Source organism: Podarcis bocagei (genome assembly GCF_964188305.1).
Source record: "Podarcis bocagei genome assembly, chromosome: 13".
NCBI classification, from domain to species: domain Eukaryota; kingdom Metazoa; phylum Chordata; class Lepidosauria; order Squamata; family Lacertidae; genus Podarcis; species Podarcis bocagei.
In genome coordinates, this window is record NC_138138.1 from 51,605,277 (window position 1) to 51,628,398 (window position 23,122).

Genomic DNA, 23,122 nt, shown 5'->3' on the forward strand with positions numbered 1-23,122 from the left:
AACAGAATGCTGGACTAGATGGGCTCTTCTGGAAGCAATAAACAAAGTGCCTCTGAGCACGTGCAGGCCGCTTTTCTTCCTCACCACCACCATTCGAGAATCACAGCCTTGCCCTCGCAGGCGCTGCTTTGAATCCTTGCTGGGGAGCTTTCGGTTTCTGAAGCGAGCCTGCATGGGCACGATCCCTTAGCACTTAGGGCAGAGCTCAATTCTACCCGGGTTGCAAAGGCAGTTCAGATCACAGCCCAGTATCCTTTGCCAGAATCCCAGGCCTGGAGCAGGGGGGGTGGGGTAAACCCTCACCCAATATACACCCAGCATGCCTCCAATCTTGGGTATCATTGTGCGCAAATCCCTTTGCCCTCCACCAATAGCTCATATTTTAAATCGCAATTTAGTCATACTTTTTGTGGAGGGGGAGGAGGAAGAGAACGGAGGAAAGCAAACCTTGGGGTCAGGGAAGGCTACGGATCGTGTGGGGCGAAAGTGCCAAGGAGACGCCGGGGCTCAGGACAGCAGCCAACTTCTTCAGCGGTTCTGCCAGGCTGATCTGAGATCCGCGGCTTTGGGGTCTAATTACAGAGCTGCCAGGAACCAGCCTGGCACGGCAGCTGGCAGGCGGTCTTTGTGTCACCCTCCTGAGAGGGGGGACATTTACCCAGCAGGGGGCGCCACCCAGAGGCAACAGCCTATTATGCATCCATGTGCAGCCCAGCCTCCTAGCAGATGTTTCCGGGAACAAAAAAAAATAAAAAATTGGGGGTGTCCCCAATTGCCATCTCTCAGGGAAGGAATAGGGAAGGGAGTTGATGAGTTGTTGGGAACTGCAAGAGGGGAGAAGGCTGCTGCGTTCAGGTCTTCTGGGCTTCCTGTTGTGGCGCCCGGGGCAAATTGAGTCCTTTAGAGGCCTTGAGCACTTAAAAGATTTTGGTGCCCCCGTATATATCTAATTCAGAATTCATCACGTGCTGAAATAAACTGAAGTCGCTACCACATGAGGAAGAAACCCACTCAGGCTAAACCTAAAATAAACTTACAGTAACATAATCACACTATTCTGTACACGATAGTCAATTGTCATTCGCTTTTTACATGATGCCTTGGAATCAGTATAAATAAAACAAAACTCTAGGTCATTCCCTTATCAGTTATCCCAAGCAACGTTTGGTATCTGAGTTGACGATGTGACGAGTTCATAGTGATGCGCGTATCATTTCTTTGCGAGTTGGCACATTGATTGCCTCCAAAATCTATGCGGATATTTTGCTCACCGAGAAAACGCCCAATGAAAAGTTATCTCCGACGGCTAGATTGGAGTGGTTTGTTCCTCTTGATGAGGTGCAAAGGAATGAGAGCGTAAGCATTTAGAGCAGAGCTTTCCAAACTTTTCATGTTGTGACACACTTTTTAGACATGCTGCATCATTTTCCGACACAGTAATTCAGTTTTACTAGCAACCCAGAGGTTAAACTAACCCTTTCCCAGCCCCGGAAAGAGCACAAGGAGTGTTCGTGTGATACACCTACACACTGCAGCTGACACGCTAATGTGTCGCGACACACAGTTTGAAAAGCTCTGGGTTAGAGGCTGTGATGAATCAAATTCACATGGGATGGCAGGAACCCAGAACAAATGTTTCTGAGCATGTGCAGAGTTCCTTCTGTAACCTTTGCATCTCTAGGACTGGAAGCAAGGAGGTGGGGGGCACAGTGTCTGTGGCAAAACAGGGTCTCCTTTCATTTTACACTTGATGTTTTTACAGTGGTACCTCGGGTTAAGTACTTAATTCATTCCGGAGGTACGTTCTTAACCTGAAACTGTTCTAAACCTGAAGCACCACTTTAGCTAATGGGGCCTCCTGCTGCCGTTGCGCCACCGCCGCGCGATTTCTGTTCTCATCCTGAGGCAAAGTTCTTAACCTGAGGTAATATTTCTAGGTTAGCGGAGTCTGTAACCTGAAGCATATTGTCAGGGAACTGACATCGGAGCTAGAGGCGGAGGGAAGGCTCTCAAATGATGCTGGAGAAGGGCCCAGCAGGGAGAGAGGCAGCTTCGCAGATGGGGAAGGAAATCAGCGCAACACCAGGGATATAGAGGGGCTGATGGGGGAATCGGCGAGAGGGCTCCAGGACTCTTCACCGGACACCAGCGGGGAGAGCACGGGTCCTCCGCTACCCACGCCCACCCTGCGCAGAAGACTTCCGTGCAGAGAGAGTAGGAGGAGACTGGGTGTCAAACAACTTTTATGTTGGAAAAGATTTAAGAAATGCCCACTGACGGATTCTGCTAGCGACTGAGGCAGCCACGAAGTGAAGGGCTGTCCAGACTGAAAGGTTTAGCAAGGCAACAAAGCCTGGAGAGGCGGCAACTTACACACGAGCAACCCATACACATTACACATATGTAACCTGAAGCGTATGTAACTCGAGGTACCACTGTATTCTGTTTTTAGATATGCTGTAAGTTGCCCAGAGTGGCTGGGAAAACCCATGCAGATGGGCAGAGTATAAATAATAATATTTTATTTTATTTTATTTTATTTTATTTATTCTGGTCCTTGGATCTCCTAGCCTTTAGGGCTTGCTTGTCCTCTGGCGCCACCTTGTGCTCAGGTATGGCAGCACCCCATCTTATGGTTTATCATCTCCTTTGGCCCCAGGGACAAAACTCAGCAAAACTGATGCATCCCGCAGGAGGTGGGCTGTTGTTTTTTCCAGCTATGCTTTCAGCAGAGCTTTGACTATATTATTAATCACAGCCATTTATTCAGCACTTTTTTTAAGAGGGAGAAGAGAAATAATATACGTGGTGTTTTTGCAGTCCTTGCTTGTGAACATCGTGCAGAGTCGACTTGCCAGGAAGCTGTCTTACACAAAGCAAAGCCGTTGGTTTATCTAGCTCTGCAGGATTCTCTCCCCCAATCAGGGATTGAACCTAGGACCTTCTGCATCCAATCAGATGCTGGGCCACTGAGCTACAGCCCTCCAGTGCCCACCCCACCCAACATTCTTAGCATCCCATTGTACAGATGTGGAAACTGAGGCATATGCGACTTGCCCAGGTGATAAGACCACGGCTAGGCAGACTTTGAGCCAAGGTCTCTTCACATCTGGGCCTTTTATCCATTGGATTGTATCCAGATCAGATTGCCAGGGAGCAGAAGGGAAAAGTCTCTCATTGATTATCTTAGCACAAGAAGGGAGTAAAGTACAGGAACGTTGAACAGTCTTCTCTCTTCAAAATGCTCAGAAAGCAGCCAGGCCTGACTACGTGGCCGTAAACAGGCAGTAAACAGGCACCATGCAGAAACTGAAAGAACTCCACACTCTTTGTTACCTTCTTTTGTTTTTTTAAAGGGTCCTTTTATTATTTTTAAAAATCCATCCATACCAGAAAATCTTCTGTCTCTGATTTCCCCCTCCTGGGCCACCCACCGGCTCAGAATTTTCACTCGGAGCGAAAAGGAGTCGTTTCGAAAATAAATAGTAGAAAATATTGGAAAGCTAAACAGATTGAGGCAGCTGCCTGGGTGGGGTGGCGTTGTTGCGTGTGCGTCAAAGGGAGCGATAAATTTGCGCCACACAACGCACATAATAGGGAGTCACCCGTTTGCCCACAGCCCCGTCCTGCTTTCTCCCCAAATGCCCACCTCCCTGCCCCATGCGCAAGTAAACCACAAGCCACCCGTTCAGACACACGCTAAGGATCACTCACAATCACCCCTGCACGAGTCCATGCTCAGAGTCATGCGCAGGGTTCATCTTAAGTGCGCTTATCAACAAGGATGACTGCAACGGGACAGCGCACAGCTGCACAATAAATTGCGTTTGCGCATCCCTTGCTGCGGGAGCACTCGATTGCACGCCGCCGTTTCCGTGTACTTCTCCGACGGCACCATACATTTAAAGCACATTCAATGCACATTTAAAACGTATCCGACTTCCCCCATTGAATCCCAGGACCTGACAAGTTCCCAGGGTTCTTTTGGGACATGCCACGCCCTTTAAGTGTGCTTTAAACGTGTGGTACGCTCATTGTGCAGACATAAAACCCTGTCACACATCGTTGCATGCACAGCTAATGCAAGTGCGTGGCTACAACAGCATGCACAGACACACACACACACACAACACAGATTTGAATCCACGCATTACATCTCCTTTCCATATTTTACATGCATGCTATGTTCCATTCTGAACATGCACTCTTTTATGATCGCACTGAAATGCACACACACACACACACACACACACACACACACACACACACACAATCAGACACTTTTTATAGTAATAGTACCTGCCTAATATAAAGCAGTTTTTTAAAAAATCATTAATATAATTATCCCTTTCCAGGCAGTAGGGAAGGTGGACTCTCTAGATTCCCCAGCCTTCCCTCGTGGATATGTTCCAAGGTGCCGCCTCCATCTTCCTTTAAAACTTAGCTTGCCCTTTGCTCTTTGGACTCTCGGAATAAGAAAGACTGAGCACACAAACTGCAGTGGTGTTGTTTCTCCTCTTTGTCGAAAACGGAGGTTCCCAGACGGGGATTTGATCCTGAGACGTTGGGAGGAATTAGCGTGTGGGGGGCGGGAAACTCTTAAAATATCATGTTATTGACAGGAAGAAGGCCTGAGACTGCGGCTCCCTTTGGAGCAAAAAGCGTCCTTGAGACGCACTGTTAGATATCACCCCTTTCCCTAACAATTTCCCTGCAAAACAGGCCAAATCCTCAGAAGGGTGCGCAGCGATTCTCTTCCCCGTCACGACATGGCCGCTGCACTTCAGTTCCACTGAGCTGTTTTGCCAGGACTGAGAAAAGGGCTGGGAAGGGATGCTGGGGCTGTTGCTTAGCAACCGCAGCAAGTGCTTCCTTCCCCATTTCTGGAAATTTCTATCCCGCCACGCTAGGCCCACACGCTCTGCTCCCTTTATGTTAGCACGTTTCTCCCCACCTCAAAAACCAGCCCGGCAGGCCTGGAGTTGTGAGCCACAAAGGAAAACCCCGCTACTGAATGTGAGATTATTTGTGTACAAAAACAAAACAAAACACCACACGTTTTTCCTTGCTGGAAATGGGCTCAAATGGTTTTGTGGCATCCGCCCGGTTTCCCTATATGAAATTATATATTTTGTATGTGGCCCTCAGAACATAAGAACAGCCTGCCCAGGGCCGAATCCAGGATCTTGTTCTTGCAGTGACCGGCTAGATGCCCTAAGAGGAAATCTGCAAAGCAGGACATGAGCTCAAAAGCGGGGTGCATGGATCCCCAAGAACCCAAATCCGGTGACCCCAATTGCCTCCCCAGGCCCCGCTGCAACGACATCACTGCCCAATGCACCGTCGCTCTGGGGAGAAAATGGAAGCCGTCTTCAATCATCTCTCTCATACACACACACTCTCTGGCTTTTATTATTTTTCCTTTGCCTGGCGGTGGAGGTAAGAACGATGCAGAAAGCACACTTCTCAGAAAGCCCAAGAGCTCCCAGGGTAGCTACACAACAGACTCGACAGGGCTTCGGCGCCACGGGGAACCATGGGAAACTTCAGTTCCCAGGGTTCCCTGAAAGGGAAGGAGCCACGGCAGCCCCAAGACCTGAGAGATGCTTTTGCCGTGGAGATTGTCTCCTCGCCTGGTGGCCTATGTTCTCTTGCGCCACCTGGTGTCGGAAAAGGGGAGTGCCTGTGTTCATGTCGCCCCCTAGTGGAGGGAAAGAGGGGGCAGCCCCTTGGTCCACAGCGACCCCCAGTGGCCAAGTTGGTGGGGCAAGAAACCAACCCGTCCAGTTCCCTCGCCCACCCACCCACCCACCCACAGTCCGTCGCGCCAGGAAGGGAGCCGCTCATAGGTAAAAATGTGCCATCGAGGTGGGCTGAGGCGCCGGAGGCTCCGCCCCCTCGCCGCAGTGCCCCCCGGCGTCCCCCAACAACTTCTGGCAGCGGGCCTTGTAGATGTCCCTCTCGTGAGCCACCCTCGCCACCTCGGCGCGCAGGGACTCCAGCTGCTGCGCCAGCTGGGACTTTTCGGCCTCCAGGACGTGGCGCTGCTGAACCCTCTTGAAGCGACACGACTGGGCGTAGCCGCGGTTCTTGAGCGTGCGCCGTTTCTGCTTCAGCCGCTGAACCTCGTCTTTGCCGAAGCCGCGCAGCTGGCGGTTGAGGTCGCGCACCGACATGGAGACCAGCTGCGCGTCGGAGAAGCGGTCGCAGAGCGTGGACAGCTGTAAAGGAAGGGAGGGAAAAGGAGAAGAAACACCGGTGAGTAGGAGAGCCGAAAATCCCTCCGGAGACATTTCCATCAGGAAATCCCTCAGGTTTTCCCCCCCTGTAACCAACCAGCCTCCCTGGTGGAAGAAAATCTCCACGGCAGAATTATCTGTGAATACCCCTTGCCAACTTTTGTCCCCGCCCGGATAACTCAGTCGGTAGAGCGTGAGACTCTTAAACTTGGGGTGGGGTGGTTCGAATCCCACATTGGGCAAAACATTCCTGCGTCGTAGGGAGTTGGGCCTGAAGATTCTCAGGGTCCCATTCAACTCTACAATTGTATGATTTTATGTTATGTTTGTTTATATTTATTTCCAGTCATACCTCAGGTTGAAGTCGCTTCAGGTTAAGCCTTTTCGGGTTGCGCTCCGTGTCGACCCAGAAGTAACAGAGCGCGTTATATCTGGGTTTCGTCGCTTGCGCATGCGCAGACGCTCAAAATGACCTCACGCGTATGCGCGGAAGCGGCAAATCGCAACCCGTGGATGCGGGTTGCGTTCGCTTCAGGATGTGAATGGATCCCGTTCGCATCCAGAGGTACCTATCCAGAGGTATCTCCACATTGTGGCTCTCAGAGGCATGTAAGGGAAGGGTGCTCTGCACGTGCTCAAGAGCATTCGTCTTTACATCTCCAGTGCTTGGAAAGCGAATAGCAGGCAGTAAAAGACTTGGGCGTAAAACCCTCTTAACTACAGCAGTGGGAGGGGCCTATGCTTGTTTATTTCCTGGTACGACACGTTGCACATGTTAGAATCCCAGAATTGTAGCGCTGGAAGGCACCCGACGGTCATCTAGCCCAACCCCCTGAAATTCAGGGATCTTTCGCATAACATGGAGCTCAAACCCACCACCTTGTGATTAAGACCCTCCGGCTCTAACCGACTGAGCTGTCTCAGGGGGACCTTTCTTTTACTGAACTCTGGAACGGAAAAATAGGCCTCTGGTCTCTGGTCTGAAAAGGGACCCTTCCGTCTCTCCCGCCTTTCTCCTACGAACCTCTCGGCACTTTACAGAGCCCTCCCAGTCTGTCTCCCACTCCCCAAACGCCCATAATTCAACTCACCCACCCACCCGCCAACCTCTTCCCGCTCCCTCTCACCTGCTGCTGTTCCCCACCGGCTCCCTCGATGGCCCCTAAGAAACCTTGGAGCTGTGGGGCCGTTCCGCCCCGAAGACCCCCGTCCATCACCGGGACACCCAGGAGAGCTTCCACCGCCTCGTCCAGACCCGGCATCATCTGGGCTTCGGGGCCACCCCCTGCCGCCGCCGCCGCCAGCGTCTGGTGGAGCGTGGCCATCCAGTACAACTCTTCAAGGGTGGACTTGGGGTCGCCCGCCTTGTCCAGGGTGGGCGAAGGGGGCACGGAGCTGCAAGGGGTGGAGCTCAGGGAGAAGCTGCCCCCCGTGCGGGACACTTCCTGCTTCACCTCGAAGCGCAACAGGTCGATGTCGTCCAGGTAGTCCAGGCTAAGGGGGCTGGGCGGCGGAGCACCCATCCTGCGCAGGTGGGGAGAGGAAGCGGGGAGATTAGACGACTTCTCCCTCAGCTTTCCCCAGGGATGGAGAGCAGTCCTTGGAAGCCTGAAGGTCAGCTTAATGGATTAGCTCTCCATGTCAAAACAAACCCAGCGTCCTGTTCTTCTCTACTTGGTCGAGACTATATAACACCAGTCTTGAAAGACCTTCACTGGCTCCCAGGACGTTTCCGAGCACAATTCAAAGTGTTGGTGCTGACCTTGAAAGCCCTAAACGGCCTCGGCCCAGTATACCTGAAGGAGCGTCTCCACCCCCATCGTTCAGCCCGGACACTGAGGTCCAGCGCCTAGGGCCTTCTGGCGGTTCCCTCACTGCTAGCAGTGAGGTTGCAGGGAACCAGGCAGAGGGCCTTCTCGGTGGTGGCACCTGCCCTGTGGAACGCCCTCCCACCAGATGTCAAAGAGAACAACAACTACCAGACTTTTAGAAGACATCTGAAGGCAGCCCTGTTTAGGGAAGCTTTTAATGTTTGATGTATTACAGTATTTTAATATTTTTTGGGGGAAGCCGCCCAGAGTGGCTGGGGAAGCCCAGCCAGATGGGCGGGCTATAAATAAATTATTATTATTATTATTATTATTATTATTATTATTATTATTATTATTATTATTATTATTGGTCCACACCAGCCCCCCAACTGAGGGGCGCCAGCCCCCATGCTTCCTAGCCCCTCTCCGCAGCCTCGCAGCAGAGCAGGGCAACTAGAATATTGGGTGCCAATAAATCCTGCCGTTGGGAGGGGGAAAGTTAACCCAGACTTGCCTGCTTCAAATTCTGAAACAGAAAGGTAACCCCCTACCTAGCCAGAGGGTGCTCTCGGACTGTGGTTTTATTTTTATTTTTAATCATTTATTCAATTCATATACAGTGGTACCTCAGGTTACATATGCTTCAGGTTACATATGCTTCAGGTTACAGACTCCACTAACCCAGAAATAGTGCTTCAGGTTAAGAACTTTGCTTCAGGATGAGAACAGAAATCAGCTCCAGCGGCGCGGCAGCAGCGGGAGGCCCCATTAGATAAAGTGGTGCTTCTGGTTAAGAACAGTTTCAGGTTAAGTATGGACCTCCAGAATGAATTAAGTACTTAACCTGAGGTACCACTGTACCGCCAGATCTCAGGACAGATCTTCGCAACATAAAACTACAACAGCAGGCTATTCATGTTTACATATGTATTAGGATGATAATATCAAATCCGTTCCAGAATGCATGGGAGTACATTACATTGTGTTTTTTTCTACATTGTATATATTCATATATTGTTTCTTTCTACGCATTTATGTCCCGTTTTGTTTTTCGTTTCTTTTTCTTCGCATCCCTTTCTTCGTAACCGAAACCTTTCCCGTCAAAATATTGATACAAAAAACCCCACGGAATACATAGAAAAAATAAGAAGGATATAAAAACAAAGACAACGGCAAACCAACCGTCCCCTCTCCCACAACAGATTTCAAAGGGTGTCGGATGTCAGTCAGCTCAAGGCCTGGGTGAAGAGGACCCTTGTCGCCCGGCACCTAAAGGTGCCTAACAAAGGGCTGCCTCACGGTTAATGCCAGTGTGGTATAGTGGTTAGAGTGCCGGACGAGGACTTGGGAGATCCGAGTTCGAATCTTCACTCAGCCACAAAGCTCACTGGGTGACACGGTCACTGCCCCCTCAGCCTAACCTAGTTTTCTGAGGAGGGGGAGGACCACTAACCCACCACCTTGAACAGGAAGGTGGGAGATAATGCACAAAACAAACGTCCTCCCAGTAATTCTGGGATGGGCACTTTTCCCGTTGCAGAGTTCCAGTTCCTGAACAAACTACTTTTCCCAGGAGTCTCTTGGGGGTGCCAGCCAGCCCCTTTCTGATTCTGCCCCTTTCTGATTCTGCCCTGAGCAGCCAGCCTGTCCCTGTCAAGATTATAACCAAGATCTGCAGAAATAAATCTCGCCTTTTCACTCCAAGCACCTCCATTAATCACCCGCTGCAAACAGCTGTTTCCTCTTGAACTTCTGGTTGCCCCACCCTGCCTGCCTAGGACATCTCCTGCCTCTCTTGCTGGAGGGAGTGCAAGGTTGCGGGTATCACTGGGCGCCGTCGCAGAGTGTTCAGGGTGAAGTTAGAAGTCGGGGGCTTCTGATCAAGCTGGAGCAGCTATAAAAAGCAGCAATTCTCTCTCTCCCTTCACCCCATTCCTGGCCAACCTGTCTTCTTCCCCTCTCTTAAGAGCAGACCAAAGACTCTGGTCTCCGGCAGCGCACTAACCACTATACCGCACTGCCTGAAAACGCCGTCGGGTTCTGTCGGTTCTGGTTTGATCGCAGCGGAAAACCCTTCCTGGGTCCCTCGAGTTTGGTTTTCATATCCCTCACTTTCAGAGACACGCAGTGCTTCCTGGTCCCATTCGCTCTGACTGGTTTTGCACTCCTGCCCCTTCTGTGTCCCATTCTTAAATAAGACCCACATTCAAAGCTGCTGTCCTAAACCCACTCGCTTAGGAGTGAGCCCCCCCAAGCTAAAAGGGACGTACCTCTGAAGAAAGAAGCCCAACAGGAGAGAAGAGGGGAGCCCATACCATCCCTGCGTCCAGATCTAGGGCAACATCCCCGCAACCTGGTTCCCGCTAGGAGTTGTAGTACGAAACATCTGGAGGGAGCCAGGTTGTGGGGCAGTGGGAGGCCTGCTGTAGTTGGAAAGTGATTTAGGGGAGAGAGAGAAAACAAACGAAAGCGAGGAGACCACAAGTTGTTCCCAAACGCCTCACACACAGACACAAACCCTCAAACGCCTCTCCAGGGCTGTTTTGCTGTGGATCTCCAGGAGAGAGGAAGTGGGGGGAAAAAACAGCACCCAATAGGTTTGAGGCACCTTGGGGTGGGGGGAAAGACCCCCCCACACACACACACCAGGAATGAACCCTGGCCTAGCCTGCGACCTCCCTGCCCACCTGTTTGTTTGGGAGTCCATCTGCCTCCTCCTCGCAGCTCCTGCGCTCCAGCTGTTGTGACCTTCCTGGCCCCTGCCCACTGCTGCCAGGGGAGGGTGGCAGTCGCCCAGCCCAAGAGACCAGAGCCCGGACTCCGGGGTCCCATTTAAAGCTCCGGGGAAGGCTGAGCTCACAGGGACGCATTAGCCACCGGCCAATGGAGAAGGGACCTTGGACCTCATTAGCATGCCGGGGGAAAAGGGGGCAGGCCCAGTCCCATTTTGCCTCTGCACCCCCCAGCCCAGAGGCCTCTTCCCACTTCTGTGGGAGTTGCTGGAGGGTATCCCTGAACCCTCCGCGCCAAGGAAGCCAGTTTCGTTCTGCTCAGCACTTCCTCATCTGGAGAGGAGAAGAAAAAAAGCACAGAGGCCAAGTTGTTGTTGTTTTTCGCTCCTCCGGCCTCCCAGCTGCGGTTGTGCAGCCAGTCACACAATCGCCGTAGAGGCCTGAGTCACAGTTTCCAGGCAGAAAAGCTGGGAAGGGCTGTGCCCCCTCCAGAGTGATGTTTCTGCAACATTCGTCCTTTTCGCCACATTCATTATTTCACCCTTTTCTCAAGGTGCCATAAAGGGTACTCCCTCGATTCATCCTCACAACGACCCTGCGAGATAGATTATGCCGAGAAGCAGCGACTCAAGGTCACCCAGCAAGCTTTGTGGCCAAATGGGGAGCCCCACACTCTCGCCGCTGCCCCACACTGGCTTTTGGGGCACGAGAATAGCACACAGGGTCATATCCACACCATGAATTTAAAACTTCATGGCTTCCCCGCGAGGAATTTTGGGAACTGTAGTTTACTGAAGATGCTACGGTTTGTAGCACTGTGAGTGGGTAAACTATAGTTTCTTTGCGGGAAGGCGTGACTTTCAAAGTGATGCGCCGTGTCGACACAACCTTTGCGGTGGAGTCACGCCGCTTCAGTTGGTTCTGTAACACGGCGGAAGCAGGGCCAAAATAAAACCAGAAGATTTGAGGCAGAATGATGGGATTTCGGCAGAAAGCTGCAGGGGGCTCACCGGATAAGAGTGAAGCAGTGTGGCCGCACCAAAGGTTTTTCAGGGGCAAACAGGATTGTCTGTGACCTTCCTGATTGCGCCCCGAGTGCGGATTATGATGAATGTGCAGTGAAAAGGAACGTTTCGCAGGGAAGAAATCTAGAAAGGGGGAGAGCAGGGTGTGATGGAAAGCTGTCCTGGTGGGGGCAGCTGAGATGGGACTGTGCGCGGTTAGCTCAGGTGCAGTGCTAATAACGCCAAGGCTGTGGGTTCGAATCCCCGTAGGAGCCAAGAAAACCTCTTAGCTCAGCGGTAGAGTACAGGATCTGCTTTGAAGAACATTGGGGAGACTGCTCTGAGGCCACATATAAGGCAGGGCTAAGACAGACCCCTGCCTGGATCCCTAGAAAGCCACTGCCAGCCAGTGTAGGAAGTATTGAGCTAAATGGGCCATCAATCTGGCTTGGCATAAGGCAGCCTTCTGAGGTTCCTCTCCCCTCCTCTGCCCCCCGCTTTCCCAGTTCCCAGTCCTGGCTGAACCCTTCAGCCCCTCAGTCACGGCATTCGCTTCAGGCCCTGCTGTTAACAACAATACAGCAGAAGCTACGAAACAGTAATAATGAGCAGCTCTGAGCATATGCAGAGGGCATTTCTGTCCCTAACCACAGCTCACCTCGTACATGCCTGGGACTAGGAGGAGGGAATCGGAGCCGGGTCGCTTTCCGGGTCCATTTAAAATATAAAAAGCTGCCTCCTGTTTTGCGTGGAGGAGAAGCACTCTGCACGTGCTCAGAGACAAGGCCGTTTTTGTAAGCAGAAGCTGTCTCCCTCCAGGAAGGCGTTCTAGAGACCTCTTTCCCTTTCGCCCTTTTTATTTTCATCCAAGCTTCTTCCCCCATTGGGGGGAAAGGCACTCTGCGTACGTTCAGAGTCGTGGTCAGGGAGAATTGCCAGAACTTTCAAAAGCAAACTTTCTCTCTCGGGTGACTCAGCTGCGTCCATTTTGATGCAACAGTGCGGTGCTCGGCTGGGGGGGGTGCGCACAGAAAACGGGCGAAACCACACTTTGGCGTATTAAAAGGGGCAGGTTTGGGGCACTGGGGGGCTGGCCGGGGGGGACGACATGTTGTCCAAGCCCAAGCCTGTGGCCCGGTTGCCATGGCTTCTGCCCCGGCCTACGCTTTCCTAATACCCAGCGGTTGCTAGGACAAAGGGGCCGGGGAGCGTTGCTAACCCTTTGTGACAGGGGATTCTCGGCCTATTCAGGGTGACGTCACCCTGTCATCAGGCCTCACCCCACTGCTGGCCCGGACGCTGCCAACCCTGGTGTGACCTCCCCACCTGACCGGGCCCTGTTGTTAAGCCGAAAAGTGGGGGTAAAGTGGGGGGGGAGCTTCCCCTGGCAAAATAACAGGCCCTTGTCCTGTTAGCCCCTGCCGGTCCCCTCCGTCCGCTACCCAGCGCTCAAACAAACAAACCCAAAAAGTTTGGGAGGTTATGCACAAAATGCGCTTTTTCTTCTTCTTGCTGTGTGTTGATTCATCTGAGTGGACCGCCTTGCAGGGGGTGTTAATGGGCTCGATTCTGAATCCTCTGCTGCCTTGTGGGAGCAGAAAAGGCTCAGGAGCGAACCCGACATACCCTCCGACATTTCTCCGATGGAAATAGGGACGTTGCGTTCCATCGTTATCGTTATTACTGTTTCTACTCCGAGCATTTTATTGGGTTGCCCCAGCACTCCAGCATATATAAGAAACAGAACAAAACATTAAACATTTTTAAAAAGACTCGAAGCTTGCTTCTTGGGAGAAAAGCAATGACAAACCTAGACAGCATCTTAAAAAGCAGAGACATCACCTTGCCAACAAAGGTCCGTATAGTAAAAGCCATGGTTTTCCCAGTAGTGATGTATGGAAGTGAGAGCTGGAACATAAAGAAGGCTGAGCGCCGAAGAATGGATGCTTTTGAATTCTGGTGCTGGAGGAGACTCTTGAGAGTCCCATGGACTGCAAGAAGATCAAACCTCTCCATTCTGAAGGAAATCAGCCCTGAGTGCTCACTGGAAGGACAGATCCTGAAGCTGAGGCTCCAAGACTTTGGCCCCCTCATGAGAAGAGAAGACTCCCCAGAAAAGACCCTAGTGTTGGGAAAGATGGAGGGCACAAGGAGAAGGGGATGACAGAGGACGAGATGGTGGGACAGTGTTCTCAAAGCTACCAGCATGAGGTTGACCAAACTGCGGGAGGCAGTGGAAGACAGGAGTGCCTGGCGTGCTCTGGTCCAGGGGGTCACGAAGAGTCGGACACGACTAAACAACTAAACAACAACAACAACATGGGATGGCTCCGGAGTTGGATAACTCCGTAGCCTCCAATGAAAATAGGGACATCCTAAGGAAAAGCAGAATATTCTGGGATCAAATCAGAAACCGGGACGGCTTCTCTAAATCAGGGATGTCCCTGGAAAATAGGGACACTTAGAGGGTCTGCACAAACCAGAAGTGGAGTCCCTAAGGGGGTTGGACGGCTCCTTATACTTCTCCTTCCGGCAACTCCCACAGCCAAGCTGGTGCCAAATATCTTGCTCCGCTTTCCTTTGGGAAGCAAGGCTGAGAGGGGGGGGGGTCTTGTCATCTGGGCAGCCCAGGACCTCCAGACACCCTGCCCAGGGCGGTCACTTTGGTGCCACTAACACAGCGGTTCAACTTCACCCCCGGAGGCGCACTCCATTGTCTCTCGAGACAGACAGATGCTGACAAGGCGGTCCTTGTGGAACGGAGGAAAACTCTGGTCCAGAAGACTGAAGGAGGCCTTAATGCCTGCCTTGAGGGCAGATGTGACTGAAGACGTTATTTCGTCTCCAGTGACAGGATCAGGCCAGTGGTCCATCTTAGCCAAATGTCCTCTTCTCACAGTGGCTACTCTGGTGCTATGGAAAGAGGCCCGGAAGCAGTGCCGGATTTACGTATAAGCTAAGCAAGCTATAGCTTAGGGCCCCACTCTCTTGGAGGGCCCCCAAAAAATTTAGAGGGGGGGACGACTGGATGTACATTTCCAAAATATAAGATAAAAACAAATAAAATAAAACCTAAATACAGCAACAGTGTTGTGTGTTGTGTAGGATGTAAGCTAGCCTGCTCCCTAAAATATCACTGGTTTGCTCCTTTCTATGTATAGGGTGCCTACATTCTGCACGGACTGGTTGCATGGCAACATGGTCAAATGGCGTGAGATAATAATTATAATAATAATTATTATAATAATACATTTTATTTATACCCCGCCCTCCCCGGCCAGAGCTGGGCTCAGGGCGGCTAACACCATTAAAATTACAGTAAAAACATAATAATAATAAGAATATAAAATTTAAAAAACCAATTTAAAATACAGGTTAAAATGCAATTTAAAATGCAGCCTCATTTTAAAAGTAGCCCATCAGGTCCCTAAATTGCCATATAGCATATATTCAACTCAAAAAACAGCGACAATTTGTGGTTGACAAAGGACAGCTGGACATAGAAAGGGCCCCATTCCCTTCAGTAGCTGAGGGCCTCATCAAACCTAAATCCGGCCCTGCCCGGAAGCAGAATCCAAGCCCAAGAGGACCCTCATAGAATGGTAGAGTCGCAAGGGACCCCCAGAGGCCATCTAGTCCAACCCCCTGCAACACAGGGATCTCAGCTAAAGCATTCGCGACAGGCGGCCATCGAACCTCTGCTTAAAACCCTCCAAGGAAGGAGAGTCCACAACTTCCCAAGGGAGACCGTTCCGTTGCCAAACACCTCTTACAGCGAGAAAGTTCTTCCTGATATTGAGTTGGAATCTCTTTTCGTGCCATTTCAAGCCATGGGTTCGAGTCCTGACCTCCAGAGCAGGAGAAAACAAGCTTGCTCCTTCCTCCAAGGGACGGCTCTTTCTAATAAATATAATAATAAATTTTTATTTATACTCCACCCTTCCCGGTTCAGAAAACCGGGCTCAGGGCGGCTAACAACAAATATAAAACACTTAATTGAGGCAACAAAAACCAGCATAAAATACAATATAAAACGTGAATGACAATAAATTCAGAATTCAAAAATCAGTTTAGGGGGGAAATCCATCCAATAAACATTAGATGATCACCAGGGCTAGCTGGCTAAATTAGTCCTATCTGAGCCAGCGAGGAGACCAGGGGAGAATTAGCTGTGGGATCCCAGAGCGGGTAATCTTCATAAAAAGGGGGGGGGGGGAATAAAAGATCAGGCTAAGTTCAAATTGAAAGCCAGATGGAATAGCTCTGTCTTACAGGCCCTGCGGGAGGAAGTTAAATCCTGTAGGGCCCTGGTCTCATGGGGCAGAGCATTCCACCAGGTCGGAGCCATCACTGAGAAGGCCCTGGCCCTGTTGGAGAATAATCTGATTTCCTTAGGGCCTGGGACCTCTAAACTGTGATTATTCATGGACCTTAAGGTCCTCTGCGGGGCAGACCAGGAGAGGCAGTCCCATAAATACGAGGGCCTAAGCCACAAAAGGGCTTTAAAGGTCCTTTAGATATTTGAAGATGGCTGCCTTCCTACGGTTCCCAGCATCTAGCAATTCGAAAGCATTTCTGCCTCTGAATGTGGAGGCAGAGCAGAGCAACCTGGCTAATAGCTACCAATAGCTTCCTCCTCCATGAAAATTTATCCAATTTTCTTTTTAAACCATCCGAGCCGGTGACTATCCTGTGGGAGGAAGTTCCAAAGGTTAACTATACACTGCATAGTTCTATCTGCCCGAATGGGTTGCTGCCAAGGAGGGGTGGTGGTATCTATTTTGCATGATATTATACCATGTTTTTTAAACGTCTTTGCTGTTTCATGTTGTTCTCAACCACTTTCGTTGCTGTGAGGTGCCTGCATGAAAGGGGGTGAAAAAATTCTTATTTTTAATAATGATAGCAGTATGGTGTTTTTTCTGGTATGGAGTATATGAAAAGTAGGAATGCTGACAAGGCCTTAGTTGAGGTAAGACAACGTGCTAGTCCTTTGTGAGTTGCCCTGTAGCCCAGCAAGGTTCGGAATCACGTTAACCCCTAAAACAAAGGGACGCTGTTTCTCTGTGTGTTTAACCCGTGACCTGTCATTTACCAATACGGAAAAAAAGGTTTAGTTGTGAGCAAAAGGGGAATTAAAAGAGAACCATTTAGCAACCAGGGATGCGGGTGGTGCTGTGGGTTAAACCACAGAGCCTAGGACTTGCCGATCAGAAGGTCGGCGGTTCGAATCCTCGTGACGGGGTGAGCTCCCGTTGCTCGGTCCCAGCTCCTGCCCACCTATCAGTTCGAAAGCACGTCAAAGTGCAAGTAGATAAATAGGTACCGCTCCGGCGGGAAGGTAAACGGTGTTCCCGTGCGCTGCTCTGGTTCGCCAGAAGTGGCTTCGTCGTGCTGGCCACATGACCCGGAAGCTGTACGCTGGCTCCCTCGGCCAATAAAGCGAGATCAGCGCCACAACCCCAGAATCAGTTGTGATAGGAATTTTATGGTTTTAGATATATGGCAACGTTCATAACCACATGTACATAGATCAACACAGGAAGACCAATCTGGAACCATTTTGATTCCTAAACTGACCAAATCCTTTCTCTGCAAGGTTAAACTGGAAAAGCCTCCCCTTTCCTCACTAATCCTGTCTCAAGGATATGTCTGTTTGAATAAGGTGTGAGCCTGTGACCTGGCCCAGGAAATAAGTATTGTACCACTACAAAAGAATGGCCAGGCTCCCCAGGCAATCCAATCAAGTAACCTGCTAGACAGGAGATAAACTGTGACAGGAGAAAAACAACATTTAAATTTGTGTGATGTAGGTGGGATGTATCGGAGGGGTGGTCTTAGGTTACACCCCTTCTGTGATGTATGCATAATGTTTCTGGGGGTGGTCTTGATCTAGAGGATGGGAATTTCAAAGGTCTTTATAAGGCCTTGCACGCCATTGTTCTGGGTCCTCCTCCATCCTCCTGCGTGTGAGGGGAGCACCCTGTTGCAACAGATCAATAAAGATCAGGCTTACTAGCTGCTTTGCTTCTCAATATTCTCTGGTTGGCCTCTGTTATTTTCTCCTACCAATAGGGAACCTATGTAAGGACTCTATATGGGCTCTTGGATACCCCATAAGGGAAAAGGGCATATTTTTATTTACAACACAGTTACAAACTGGACCTAATGGTCAGGGGTCCCTTTACCTTTACAATACTGTCTTATTTATTTTATAGTGGAGTATATTGTTCAATAGGGGACGTGGATGGCACTGTGGTCTAAACCACAGAGCCTAGGGGTTGCCGATCAGAAGGTTGGCGGTTCGAATCTCTGCAACGGGGTGAGCTCTCATTGCTCGGTCCCTGCTGCTGCCAACCTAGCAGTTCGAAAGCACGTCAAAGTGCAAGTAGATAAATAGGTACCGCTCTGGCAGGAAGGTAATCGGCATTTCCGTGCACTGCTCTGGTTCGCCAGAAGCAGCTTAGTCATGCTGGCCACATGACCCGGAAGCTGTCTGCGGACAAACCTGTCTGCAGACAAACCTGTCTGCCTCCCTCGGCTAATAAAGCGAGATGAGCGCCGCAACCCCAGAGTCGGTCATGACTGGACCTAATGGTCAGGGGTCCCCTTTACCCTTTAACTATTTAGCAACCAGGAAAAAGGTTTCTGGGGTGTTGGCGGACAGAGAGAAATGCCCGTCTCCATCTCAGCTTCATCTCTTTGCAACACTAGCAGCTTTTTCAGATGTCTTTTTGTGCCCTGTCGGTACAGCGCGAGACTCTTAGCCTCAGGGTCATGGGTTCGAAGCCCCGCATTGGGCAAAATATTCCTGCATCGCAGGGGGTTAGACTAGATGACCCTTGGTGCCCCTTCCAACTCTAGAATTCTTTTATTCTTCTCCACACAGAGGAGGAAACGTGGCTTTTCAGATTTCAATTCCTTACTGCTTGTAATAATTTTCACCCGGGTGAATTTTCTGTTTGGATCTTCCTAGATCCTAGTTCGCGACAGCCAGGTTGATCTCTCCATAACATACGTCTAAGACCACAGCAGGATCCTCTTTCCTGGAATTTCACTCTGGACTGGGAGCTGTTTTCCTCCCTTGAACCAAACATGTACTCAGGACATCTGGGGAAATCTGGTTAGCGTTAACTAGAAGCCCGGATGAGTTTAGGTGGGTCGGTGCAGGATTCAGCCACGGTGAAGAGAAAGTTAATTTTCATATTGCACGTTGCGCTTCTAAGTTTCCTAATCAAGTTGTATATTCATATTCTGTTTCATTTCTCCATGTTAGCACTGCATACACTGTTCCTTATTTCTCCCTTCCTCGAGAGTCATTCATACATCATGTGCTGTTGATTTCTCTTCAATATAATTTCATTAGTATCCTCTAGTATTTTCACTGGTCTTCTGCTGAGGTCTGACGCTGGTGTCCTGCCCATTGGGACAATTGAAGAACCTTGTTTTCAGGGTGCATTCTTTGGGGAAGAAGGGGAGCAGCAGTCTTGTGCCATTAGATGCCCCGCCACAGGCGGAAATTCAACTCCTAACTGTTTTCCCCATCGGGCTGTGCTTGCTTGATTTCTGCCTGTCACACAGATGAGGAGACCTGGCAAAGGGGTGGGGAGAGGAAGGCTGCATCCATCTTGGTCTGTACAAAGGCCCAACATGCATACTTACGGTGCCACCTGAATGACCACTAGGCAACACAGCCACGTGAAGGCAAATCCTCCAAGGGAAACCCTGAAGCCGTTCCACACCTACATTTAAAGCACATTGCTGCAGCAAAGAATCCTGGCTAGTTTACTCCTCATGGAGCTACAATTCCTAGCACCCTTAACAAACTATAGTTCCTGGGATTCTTTGGGGGAAGCTATGGTCCGTATAGTTAAAGTTCTGGTTTTCCCAGTAGTGATGTATGGAAGTGAGAGCTGGACCATAAAGAAGGCTGATCGCCGAAGAATTGATGCTTTTGAATTCTGGTGCTGGAGGAGACTCTTGAGAGTCCCATGGACTGCAAGAAGATCAAACCTCTCCATTCTGAAGGAAATCAGCCCTGAGTGCTCACTGGAAGGACAGATCCTGAAGCTGAGGCTCCAAGACTTTGGCCACCTCATGAGAAGAGAAGACTCCCTGGAAAAGACCCTGATGTTGGGGAAGATTGGGGGCACAAGGAGAAGGGGACGACAGAGGACGAGATGGTGGGACAGTGTTTCCGAAGCCAGCAGCATGAGTTTGACCAAACTGTGGGAGGCAGTGGAAGACAGGAGGGCCTGGCGTGCTCTGGTCCAGGGGGTCATGAAGAGTCGGACACAACTAAATGACTGAACAACAACAACGGGCTTTAAATGTATGCAGCAACTGCAACAGCTTTGCCTGTTTAAGGGCAGAAGAGCTTGGCCAGGGGGGGGGGGAATGGCTGTCCTGTTTTGTTATTACATTTATTTATTCATTTACTATGTCTTTTGTGGTTTTTATATTGTGATTTTATGTTGCAAACTGTCCTAAGATCTGCGGGTGAAGGGCTGCATGACAAGTTTATTTATTTGGTTTTCAGATAAGTGGAAAGTTTAAAAAATAAAAAAATCCCTAAAATTAAAATACAAAACATGACAATACAATGGGAAGAAATGATGTAAATATCAGTGCAGTTTTCAGGTTGGTCACATATCCCAAATGCCCAACGAGACACGAGGCAAAGATGGTTGCCATTATTCTGCAGTGCTGTGTGAAACAAGGTCACAGCGTATAGCATGGAGTGAATCTGGTTCTACTGTGCCACATATGTTTTTCACACCTGACCCCTGACCTTTTCAAGAGCCGAAAAGCCATCTCCTTCCCACATGAACACAGCTTGGCTTCTATCCACCAGGATGGTCCATAACATTGCTTTGGTTTTTTAAAAAGCTGTTAAATGCGTTCAGACGCTCTCAATGTTTTAGGTGGTTTCAAAATTCCTCTTAAATACTTTTTAAAATCACATTCTTTTACATTTTTGATGCTCGCCACTCTGGCTCCTCTGGGAAGGACTGTGTGGAGATTGAATAAATAATAGTTATTATGATTTTTGCTCATTGCGTAGTGTATTTTATCACATGCAAAATGCTGACTGAGCCCTTGAAGAAAGACCACTGTCCCAGCCTTCTCGATAACCAGATTCTCCAGATGTCTGTAAATAAAACTGAGCTCTCCTAATCGCATCAGGGTATATTCTCTGTTTAATTGGCCAATCTTTCTATTATCTCCCACCCCCGCTGCCGCCCTCGGCCCCTTCTCCCTGCCCCGCTCTCGTGTCTCGACCTCGCTGACCCACATTCTCCCCTGACTAATCCTGACCACACCATTCCAGCCAAGCCGATCCAATGCCCCCTGCCTTGATCCCGGCAAACAAACAGGCGGATTAGCAGAATGGGGAGACTTTTAATGGGATCTAGTGGGAGTGGGCCAGAAGGGAAGATTTCTCCTGCCGTATCAGCCAGGGGTTAAACTTTTAACCCCAGCAGTCCGCACAGCCTCCACCGCCTCCTCCAACTTCAGATAAGGAAGGGGAGATTATCTCTCCAGGGTGCCAAGGGTTAAACCATTGGGTGCTGGGCAGGGAGCCAGGTGAAAGGTGCTGGGGGGGGGAGAGAGAGAAGGAAGGGTTGAATGAGTTGGCCAATGGGAGCTTCTTTCACTACAAACCCCGAAATATGAGACCCCCCCCCCAACCCTCAAACATTGGGGACGCTACAAAACGTGGGGATTTCACAGCAAAACTATTGCCAAACTTTTAAGGGATTCTGACAGAAGTCGGATTTCTGGGTGTTAGTTACAACCTCCGGCTTGGGGTATCCATCACAGCAGTACCTCGGTTCTCGAACGTCACTGTCGAGGAACGTTTTGGAACCCGAACGCCAAAAACCCGGAAGGAAACGCTTCTGTTTTTGAACAGCTCCCGCTGCATGTTTCTCAATCTTCTCGATTGAATTTGCGGACAGCCCTTCCTTTGCGCCTCGGCTTTCAATCGTTTCGGAACTTGAACGGTATTCCGGAACGGATTACGTTCAAGAACTGAGGTACCACTGTACCTCGGGTTAAGAACTTAATTCGTTCTGAAGGTCCGTTCTTAACCTGAAACTGTTCTTAACCTGAAGCACCACTTTAGCTAATGGGGCCTCCCACTGCTGCCATGCCACTGCCGTGCGATTTCTGTTCTCATCCTGGAGCAAAGTTCTTAACCCGAGGTACTATTTCTGGGTTAGCGGAGTCCGTAACCTGAAGCGTCTGTAACCCGAGGTACCACTGTGCTTTGTTAGTGGGACACAGGGTTTTCAGTGCAAAACAACTGCAAAACTCTTCTCACAGGCTCAGAGTAAGGTTACCAGATTTTTTTCAATGAATCCGGGGACATTTTTCAACTTCAATGGATTTTGTATGGGGACTGATTTTTAAATCCGGCGACTGTCCCCAGGAAACAGGGACGTCTGGTAACCTTAGCTTGGAGGGTGTTATGTACTGAGTTGAATAGGATCCAAACTGTAGCAGTCTGATTGGTCCTAGAACAATAGGATCCAAATTGCAGCAGTCTGATTGGTCCTAGAACAATAGGATTCAGAATGCAGCAGCCTGATTGGTCCAAGAACAATGCAGCAGTATGATTGGTTGGCAGGAACCACCCAATGATGCTCCAGATATAAGTGAATCCACAACCTGATTGGCTTAAAGTAGAATTCCAGAACTAACCAATCATGTGCAGCCCATTGTATAAATAATGTATATAAAGCACATACTTGGAGGGGACATTCATTCATTCCTCCTCACCACTATGAGCTGAATAAAGAGCATGAAATCACTTTGCGACTCTGAGTATATTTCAGAGGGGATCCCAAATTTTGGGATCCGTCGTTGATGAAGCTGGAACAGGGCACTGGGATTCCTCCATTTCCCTCACGGACAAAGTTCTCAGGGGCAGAATTCTCAGAGTCTCCCGTCAGCCCCAGACTGCTGAATTCTGCGGCGTGTGTTATTGTTGCAGCAGTAGTGATAGTGAATTGACCCCAGAGCTTTCCAGGGTTGCAGGAAGGGACTTGAACCCGAGGCGTTCTACATGCAAGGCAGCTGTTCTAACCGCTGAGCTACAGCCCTTACCCACAAACAAAGAGACAAGCGTGGTTGCTTACTATTTATTCATTACCTACTTTGTGGGAAACGATAGCCCACTTTTTATCAGTCCGGTGTAGAGCATAACTGTTAACGTAAGCGGCTGGCTTCATCTGTGACTAACAGAAGGAACTTCCTAAAAATAGACACAGATATGGAGGCAGCGAAGAACAGCAAGGCCAGGCAGAAACAGCCCTCCCCCCTTAAAAACA

General features: G+C 49.9%; 1 protein-coding gene across 1 annotated transcript; it reads right to left on the bottom strand.

Annotated features, from left to right (window-relative positions):
• Window positions 1–5,383: 5,383 nt before the first annotated feature.
• Window positions 5,384–10,877, bottom strand: NRL (neural retina leucine zipper). Its single transcript, XM_081168360.1, has 3 exons — window positions 10,738–10,877; window positions 7,367–7,763; window positions 5,384–6,221 (listed from the first exon to the last, which is right to left on the bottom strand). Exons 1-3 carry the CDS (start codon window positions 10,755–10,757, stop codon window positions 5,844–5,846), a joined length of 795 nt encoding a protein of 264 aa, XP_081024486.1. The 5' UTR covers window positions 10,758–10,877; the 3' UTR covers window positions 5,384–5,843.
• Between the last annotated feature and the right edge of the window lie 12,245 nt (window positions 10,878–23,122).

What these genes read in the sequence shown, in the direction of transcription:
- NRL (XM_081168360.1), bottom strand. Translation starts at nt 10,757, where the DNA reads ATGGACTCCCAAACAAACAG. An exon ending in ATGGACTCCCAAACAAACAG is followed by an intron (nt 7,764 to 10,737) that starts GTGGGCAGGGAG and finishes CCACCTGCGCAG; the next exon opens with GATGGGTGCTCCGCCGCCCA. An exon ending in CCGGTGGGGAACAGCAGCAG is followed by an intron (nt 6,222 to 7,366) that starts GTGAGAGGGAGC and finishes CTTCCTTTACAG; the next exon opens with CTGTCCACGCTCTGCGACCG.